Source organism: Piliocolobus tephrosceles, chromosome 2 (genome assembly GCF_002776525.5).
Source record: "Piliocolobus tephrosceles isolate RC106 chromosome 2, ASM277652v3, whole genome shotgun sequence".
NCBI lineage: Eukaryota > Metazoa > Chordata > Mammalia > Primates > Cercopithecidae > Piliocolobus > Piliocolobus tephrosceles.
Genome location: NC_045435.1, coordinates 9454034 through 9463954, shown reverse-complemented (window position 1 = coordinate 9463954; position 9921 = coordinate 9454034). Strand labels below are relative to the sequence as shown.

Here is a 9921-nt window from a genome sequence, read left to right as displayed (position 1 = left end):
CAGAGGGATCAAGCAAGAATGATGGAGGCAAAGAAAGAAAGAGGAAAGTGGAAATGAGAGGAGAAAGTAAAATATTTAAACATCCTTGAACAACCTTGTAATTGTCTCACACTCTCTCCACACAAAATTGAATGGAGAGACATAATTGTATTTTTGACCTATCACACATTCCAAGTTATGTTAGCTATTATCTCTTATGAGAATTGCCTAATCACAGTGGATACTTCTATGCTACGTACCCTCTGTTGTTCTTTACCTGAAACATGGCAAATGTGGCAGGGCCTTCACCAGCAAATGAATCATCCTTTATCGTTTCCAGTTAGCAACTAAAAATATGGTGGTCTAAACACTGGCAACTTAACAACGACGTACTGAACATGAACTATGTGCAGGAGGACACTGTGCTACTCACTGAAGGAACAACAACAACAACAAAATGGTAATAGTGATCCTAGTCCTTAAGGAGCTCACATTCTAATAGAGGCCAAAAGATAAGCCACTCCTGTCCCACAGCAAAACACGAAATAGAGGAAGTAAGCTACTTAGGAGATACAGAAAGTGCCATGTGTTCAAAGATGACAGAGATCACGTGTGCTTGGAGTCATCACTAAAGGCTTTTGGCCATGTCGAGATGGCAGGATTTTGACAGAGAAAGACAGGTGGGGAGGAGGAGCCAATCATAATGCCAAAGGACACAATTCCAGATTCCATAATCCCAAAAGTTGAAACCCCAAAAGATCAAAATCTCTAAAGTCTAAAATACTAAAAATCACAATCTTGAAAGATCAAAATCCTGAAAATACTGTTCTAAAAATAATTTTGAAAAATTTAAAAGCTATTTATTTATATTTTAAAAAGGTTATTTAAGAAACATAAAAAAAGACATAACACTTCATAAGCCACTTTACACAGTAAAATAGGCAATAATAACACATGTATTTCTGTGAGCATAAATGCTCAGGTATACTAACAACAGTTGCACAGGCAGAACAGTTATGAGCAGATGAACCATATTGATAAAGAAGTAGGTCAAAAGGGAAACATATAAACGCATATCACTATGGTAGGTCATTGTAGGCACCCAGCTTTATAACTGTGGTCATCCGAAACACCGTGATGAACAACCTAAGTCTTCTGAGGATCGATCAAAAACCATGATGGTCGCCACCACATATGCAGTCACCCAAAGAGCTGAGATCTCATGAAATTTTATCTTTCACAAATGCAGATGTACAAAAAGGACATGTCTCATTGATTGAGAAAGTTTCAACATTTTTACATACATGCACAATACTCACATGCAAAGTTAATCTGATAAAGCACTTTCATGGAGCTAAATTTGCAAAAATGCATAATACAAATTAGAAATCTCTAACAGTCTAATTTCTTTATATCTCTACTACTAGAAATGATGCAAAGATGAAATACACAGTGTAGAAAATTATAATAATATAATTCTGACAATTTAAAATAGTAAAAAAAAAAAAAAAAAAAGAAAAACTTAAGAAAAACAGACCAAAAACTAAAAAGAAAATTTCATGTATGAAACAGTGTATTACAGTGATAGGTTATAGGCAATTGCATGAAGATAGTGCATAGTAACTGGCCTAACATGATGTAATTATCCTGTGATTGTAATTTTTGAGATTTTAGACTTGAGGGATTTAGACTTTAGGGGTTTTGATCTTTCAGGATTTCAACATTCAGGATTATGGCATTTGGTATTGTATCTTTTGAGATTATGATCCAAACCAGTATAATGAATTATGTAAACATTTAGAAGATCTGTATAACTCGGTGAACCAATATTTTCCCAATGACCAATGCATCAGTGAAAAATCTATTCAACGTGTAAGACAGACCAATGGATTGCAATCTAACGGAGTAGAAAATATTTGTTGACATGGTTCAGATAGCACATTGCAATTCAACTTTAAGGGACTATCACTCGCTGAGTTTTGGTGTAATGTGAAGGGAGGCTATCCACAATTATATGGAAAGACTATTAAAATACCACTCCCTTTTCAAACTATGTATCTGATGAGGTCAGATTTCTTCCTATATTTCAACCAAAACCTATTGTGATAGACTGAATGAAGAAATAGAGATAAGAATCCAGTGCCTTCTATAAAGGTAGACATCAAATATTTGCAAAAATATTTAAAAATGCCACTCTTCTCACTAAATGTTTTTGTTTTAGAAAAAATAATTATGCTTCATACAATGTTACCATGTTAACTTGTAATGAGTTGATTATTGCTAGTTTTAAGTGAATTAATACATTTTTTTTTATATTCTACTTTAACATCTAATATGGCTAATAATGATAGACATGACCCACAGCAGCAAAAGCTCTCTAGGGTCCTCGTTAATTTTTAAGATTGTAAACGGGTCCTAAGGCCATAGTTTGAGAATCACTGCCAAAGATTAAGAAGGAAATTGAGGTTTCAGATATGAAAGGCTCACCAAACTGGGAGGCCCCGAACAGAATGAGGAAAGTGAAGAGAATAAGTGGCTTCCCTGCTAACCCATCAAAGTAAGTTATTATTAAGACATGAACAGTATTATGTGAATTCGTTTGAAGGTTCTTTTTTTCCGTGATGTAAGGGTTTGTCACAAAAAGCTAAATGGACTTGGGTAATGCTTGGAAGAGTACCTAGAAAGGGAAAAGAAAAGATTTAAAAGTGAGGCTGTTTATGCTTCATACTTTCACCTTCTTTTCTTACTATCATCCAGCTACAGGTCTGTCGGCACATCTTCATCCCTGAAGTCTGGGTTCCCAAGGAAAAACTCAGTTCTAAACAGGATGTATGCTTGTAGTACCTGAAGGTGAAATCCAGCATACAATTGAAAGTAACCAAATGGAACATGCTTACATAGGGATAGAAGTTGGAATAAAAAAGTTTGTTCCGTTTGATAAGAGTCAAAAGTGAGCAGATCCTTGAGAGGGAGTTACTCATACTTAAGGAGTAGAAGAAAAAGCAGGAAAGAGAAAAGGAAAGAAAAGTCTTCGGGAGGAGAAAAAACTTGACTAGTGGAGAGTATTGAAAACTAACGCATTGTGTGTGTGGTTGCTTTTATCCAACACTATGGGTCAGGTATCAAGCTAGGCAGTTGATATGATTAAATTAATTCTCTCATTTAATTCTCATAGTGACCTTTAGGAGGTAGTATGAGTAATTTCATTTTGCAGATGAGGAAGATGAGGCTGGAACTCTTGACCACTAAAGTTGGTCATAGATTTGGAGAGGATGCCTAATAATGTCAAGGAGAAAGTGAAGGAAGGAGGCAGAAGAGAAAAGGTAAGTGGGACAGATGAATAGGTATTCATAGGGACCTTCCAGAGAATTGGGCAGCACAGCATTTGCAAAGAGCTAGGGAAGCGGAGGGCAAAGTATCTTTGAAAAAAACAACCGAGGGTGGTAGGAAGCAAAAGCCTGAGAGGGTAATAGTTTTATAGGAATAGTACTGTTCTCTTATTAAAATAATTTTTTTAAAAAGTGGGAGAGGTACACTTCTGATTTGCATGCATTTTACATACATCTGCATAGCAATTTCCTAACCCTAAGGGATCAGATGTGGTTGCAAGAAGCAGAGACTTTCAAGGGTGTCTTAAAAGTGTTTTAGTGTTCTCAATTCACTCCACCCTTCCATGGAAGTAGCTCTTATTGCTGTCATTTTCACAGTATAAGAGCAGAGCAGTCAAGTTCAGAAATCTGACTGAAAATCATGTTCATAAACCTTTATAGACTGAGATCTTTTCTCATTGTGTCTCGAGGGCTGGAAACGTGTCCTTAGTCTTGTATTTGGGTCTATGCTGCCACACTGCAGTACTGAGGTTAGGGCACATGCTCTGATGTGAAGAAACAGTTTAAATAATTTAATTACTTATTCAGATGGTATTTTTTCCTTGAAGATATTCCAGTCTCAAATACTTGTAGATTGAATCTTTTAATAGGGAAAGGAGGTGAGCAAATTGTTAATATTAATAATTTATGTCTTTCAAATGATCTTTTGAAGTATGCATATAATTTGTGAACATTAACTTACAAACCACCCTTTCTGGAATGAATTGTGTGATAATTACAATAATTGTAACAATTATTATAATGGTAACAATCTTCTCTCTAGATAGAGCACTACAAATGAAAGAACAAAATCAGATAAAATGAGGGGGCTCTGCCCTGACCAGCAAAAAAGGCAAGTGGGATTATCTCTTGGGTTCTCATTAAGTAGCATGTCATCTAACTGCTTAGCTTGGTATCTTCCACTTTCTAAGGTCTCAATAATTGCTAAGTGGGTCTGAAATGGTTCCCATAAATCAGTGTGTGTGACAGAGGCATACAGCATGTTAGATGGTGTAGATAATCACCCCTGTGTAGTGACTTAATGAGGCTGGCAACGTCTCTCCACCTAAAATCTCTTGCCAACTAATATGCCACTGTACCTGAAATTCCACTGCGGTTGATTCTGATTTGGGCCTTTTAGTTACATCCTAATTTCTAATCAGTATTCATATTTTCAAATTCAAGCATCCCCTCCACATTCTTGTTAACCCACCAAGGTAATTTATTATTAATACACTAACAGTATAGTGTGAATTAGTTTGAAGGTTTTCCTTTCTGTGATGTAAGGGTTTGTCATGAAAAGTTAAATGGACTTGTGTAATGCATGGGGAGGTTTCCTTAAAAAAGAAAAGAGATAAGCTTTAAAAGTGAAGTTGTTTATGCTTCATAATTTCACCTCTTTCTTTACTGTCACCCAACTGCAGGTCAGTCAGCAAAGACTTCATCCCTAAAATCTGGGTTCCCAAGGAAAGAACTCAATTACAATTTGCCCTTGAGGATGTCAAGACCAAAACTGCAACCTGGATGTTCATCTCTGACTATCCCTACTAAACCACCACTCTCTTTTCCTCTCCATGTATGACCCATTTTATTTACCTCCCTTGAACTTTCTCCCATGTTAGTATTTTATAAAGATGGGGAAAGATTTACCCAGGGAAACTCTTGCAGGAACAGCTCTTCGGTCAATCCAAAATGAAACCCATGACAGCATCACCATCAATATGGCTGGGAAATAGGTTTGCAGCACAAAGAAGAAAATATGCCTCCTTAGCACAAAGTTGATGAAAAGCCTATTGTACCAACCTATGGAAAAAAGCCAAAGTTTTCATTAGAGCAAGCTTCCCCTTAGAAACACTGCACTTAGTGAAATGACCTGCTTCTTTAGACTCCAAGCCCTTGGGGACATGGAATTTGACATACTCGTCTCCATTTAGTTAGGCCTGGCACTCCGTCAATGTTTGTTCAACCAGCTGAACTGCAGTTTGCTTAATTATTTGACTCAAAGATCCCCTTTAACTTCCAAACCCACAGTTCAGGGATGAATAGTGGTTATATTTTGTGGGATGGCCTCTAAAGATCTTTCTCCACAATATATTGTGCTGTGGCGTTTCTGCAAGAGGGAAAGTCTTCAATACGCGACTAATAATGGCATAAAAGAGCCAACAAACCATTTATTAGCTATAACAAATGAAAAGAAACATTTATCTGAATGAAAAGATTCACAGTAGGTACCAGGTCATTGGATTTGGACCTGGGATGGAGACAGCTGGGGATTCAAAGGGGAAAGAAAACGACATCCATAAGCTAGTTTTATAATTTTAAAGTCTCATGAATACCATAATTTGCGTATGACAAATCTGCAAAAAAGTAACCAACTGATGTTTCTTTGCTTCTTATTGAAATTATATAAACTCATGTTGGTAATATTGATTAGTTGTGCTAATTAAAAGCACCATTTGTGGTCACATCCACACGCACATTTTGTTCAGGTTTACCTCTCCCATTGACTACAAGGAAGTTTAAAGCCAAATTTTCAGACATCTACCAGACTTCTCTGAGCACCATTCTTTAATGACCACGTACCAGGATATATATAATACCTTATCCTTGTTTTTCTTTTTTTCTCATACATTCGAATGTATATTACCTTGCTTTATTTCACAATAACTATGTGCCAATCTTGTTAAATCTTCACTAAAATAAGGCAATAAATGAGGAAACAAGAAAATGCATCTTTTATGAATAAGTAGCAAGATTATGATTTTTTTTTCCGTGATAAATGCTGTTTATTTTCAGACAACATTATTCAAAACACAGGGACTATAGGTCAAAAGTTATAAAATAAAAATCATAGGTATTGCAGAGTTGGAAAACCCTTCTGCTAGTCTCAGTGGTAATTTCTTAGAAACCCAAGATGGCAAACCTATTAGATGGATCCCTTAAGTACTTAGGCATTTGGCCTAAGAAATACACCTGGCCAACCCACACTGAACTGGCAGACTCCACTCTCAGAATCCTATTCTCAATTCAATGTTCATTATCTTTTTCTTCCTTATCTAGTTCTAAGCTTCTAACAGTCAGTTGATATACGTTCAGGAATATCAAACAATTTTATTACCAGGAGTAATAAAAGATACATATATAGTACATTATATAGTTAAAATATAAATTAGTTTTTAAGTTTCTCATTGTTTTGTATCACATATATCACAGCCCCAATTTATTACTGTATACCACTGAGAGTTTCAGTGATGGCTGTAGAGTACAATAACAGCTATCTGAACTTACAACTTTATATAATTATTGTCAGGTTAAAAGAAATAAGGAAAACCTGTGAAAGAAATTCAAAAGACAGACAGTATTAATGTATATGGTTTTCTGTTCATTATTAACTTGAAATAAAAGTAGTTAACTGCATCCTTTCTTTATTCATACTTTTCTGGAGAACACCTTTTTTTTTTTTTTTTTCCTTTTGGTGGGGTGGGGGCAGGGTGGAGTAACCAGGAAGTAAAACTGCTGCTCTGCCTTGTGGTTTTAGACTAGGGGTGGTATTTTAGTTGAACCTGCAGGTCATGGGGAGTCCATTTCCCTATCAGGAAAGGTGGTGCTGCCGTGGAACATTGTGGAGCCTTCATTTTGGGTAGTACAATAAAGAGGAGTCTGATTCTATTTTTGAAGTTTGACTGAGAAAAGCTCTCAAGCCCAACTTCTCCTTCTGCCCTACACCTGAGCAAGTTAATAAAAAAGACTAGGTCTCCCTTTTTTGGCACCTGTGAAAAATTCAAACCATGCATCTTATCCTACGACAGGCAGCCTTCACCCTAGCTGCACCCCCTAGCTACCATAAAAATGCAAGCCAGTAGCCCCTTCCTATTCTCTCAAGCTATTTTTCATTTCAGACCTACTTGGGAACCTGCCCATCTCTCTCTAGAAAGCCTCATTATGTGAGTAATAAATCACTTCATACCCTTTTGTCATATGTATGGCATCATCAGTTTTGGCATCTGAACTAAATTTTGGATGGGGACGGGTACATCTGCTCCATCAGTTTGCCATACAGGAGAAAGAAGAGGAGTTAATAAAAGAGAGAAAATGACTAGAGAGTTGGCACCCAAGGAAATGGAGGACTGGGCCAGTATTTGGGGAGTCAGTCCCAAGACAAGAATAAAGAAGGTTTTTATACCTAGAGACAGTCACCTTCAATGGTCCTTTGAAAGTAGGCCTTAATACTCTCTATGAAAAGGATCAAGATAATGTGGATGAAAACAGGATGATGATAACAGCTACTAACTAATATTTATTGAGCCTCTATTATATGGCAGACAACATTCTAAGGTACTTAACTATATGACATCATGTATCCTCACAACCCTGTGATGTAGAGAGTATTTTGAAACCCATTTAAAGATGAGAAAGTTAAGGGTTAGAGAGATTAAGCAACTTGTCCAAGGTCACATTGCTAAAAAATGATAGAGACAGGGTTTGAATTTAGGCAGTCTCTTTCTACTACTTATACATTTAGCCACTAGATTATGCTATGAAAAAAAAAATTATTCAATGCATCCCTTAGGGGCAGGAGTCATTTCTTTTTTCTTTGCAAATTTATAGTGCATGATTTTGAGAATTTTGAGAAAGGGACCAGGAGGCAGAAGCCCTCACCTGCTTGTTAATATTGCCAGGTCGTGGTGATTTTTGAACAGTGGCAATGGTAGTGGTGAAGACCAAGGAAAAATAAAAAACACCCTGTTGTTTGGCTATAAAATGGAAACTAAGGTCCTACAACTATATTTCTGGCTCTTATAGCCAGAGTCAGATGTATAGTTTTTCCATAAAGTTGATATGGGAGTAGTAGTTGTGGCTAGTAGTTGTAAGGATAGGAGTGAAGAAAACAAATCAAAAATTATTTTTGAGGAAGCTAAAATATTTAAACAGGAAAGTAGTCTGAGAAAGACACTTGAGTTTGACTGTCAGAAGATTATGTGTAATGATTCGTGGATAATGTGAGGCGGAGCTATCACACGCTCATGAACTAAAGTAAGTTTCTAAATGTAATCTTTCTGAAACCTAAGGGATGGTTAAATGAACCAGACACGGTTATTAATTTAATATTTGAATACAACTTCCAAAATGCTTCCCTTCTGCATTTTTCCTACCATCTCTGTCATTAAAAAAAAATGGGTATATTGTAACAAATTAAAACATGCAAATGTTGAAAATCTCCCCAATTAGTACCTACTTCTCGGACGTATCTATTGTTAATCTTTTAACACACGCACACACACACAAACACACACACACACATACACACACGATATGTATACATATGTACATAAACACTCATAAATATGGATAAATACATTCTTCAATAACAAATATGGGATTTTAAAAAATATATTCTTCTGTAACTTGCTTTTAAAAAATATTAATGTATTATGGATAAGTCTCCATCTCATGTTACACAAAGCATGTACATTTGAACCTAATTCTATTTTTTTTCATTTTTCTTAGCAACAGGAATGTTATTTCTTAAAAATGTAACTACATTTGAATGTCAAGGATGTGTAAGTTCATTTTAAAATGCAAGCATCTTTGGAAGCAGTAAGTTTTTCCATGCCAGTATTTTGCCAGGCTTTAGAGAGATTCTAAAACATGACCAGAAAAAGATAAAAATCAACTAGTGTTGGAGCTGCCTGATAGGACTCAAAAACTCTGACAAGCACCAATAAAATTATAGTAGAGCAAATGGAATGACTTAGAGGTAAAGTTAGAATTTTGAAGTGAAATTTAACTTCTTGTTAAGAGGATGGTTGGATATATGTTACTGGATAATTGTGCTTTAAAAGCTAAAGAAATGCCATTGTTATTGTTGTATATTTTGTATATGTTCTGTGCAGGAGACAATTCTTTTGCATTTCTATGTTTCATATATATCACATGATATTAGCATTAAACATTGCAAATATCTATTTACAATTTATCATATGCCAAAGTTATTTTATCATAGCAATAGTAAAATGAAAAAACATCCTATACATTATACTTCACATATATCATGGTTCATTGCACACATTCTTTTATTTAAATATTAATTTAGGATTAAGAACATTAAGAATCCTGACAAATATATGCCTATATTTATTCATATAGCGAAAGACAAAGTGAGAAAAGAAGGAGAAGGAGGAGCAGAAAAATATATCAAAATAATAATATAGTTTATCTCTATGAGGTAGGATTACAAACAGATTTTCCTTTAAATTTTTCTGAGGTCTCTTCAAATTATCTAACATTTATTCATTCATTCAATAATTAGCCTTTGAGCATCAACTATGAGCCAGGGATATATCAGTGATCAAAACAAATAAATATGTGTTACTTATATAACCAGAAAAGGCAATAAACATGATTAAAATTGATAGTATCATTTGCTGAATCCCAAGCAATGTAGACAAATAATGGAGTGAACTAGAGAATTTATTCTGGGTCTAAATAGCTAAATAGCTGTTGTTCCTAGAGAATCATTTAACTTCTCTGCAATGTAAACTTCTACTTCTCTCTTAAAGTTACAGGTTTTTAG

General features: G+C 35.3%; 1 protein-coding gene across 1 annotated transcript in view; it reads right to left on the bottom strand.

Annotated features, from left to right (window-relative positions):
* The window catches only part of GABRR3 (gamma-aminobutyric acid type A receptor subunit rho3), a 63746-nt gene that overhangs the window by 24533 nt on the left and 29292 nt on the right, over positions 1-9921 (bottom strand). Inside the window, exon 7 of the mRNA XM_026456968.1 lies at positions 4998-5150. Coding sequence (XP_026312753.1) covers positions 4998-5150 — 153 coding nt within the window. The remainder of the gene's footprint in view (positions 1-4997; positions 5151-9921) is intronic.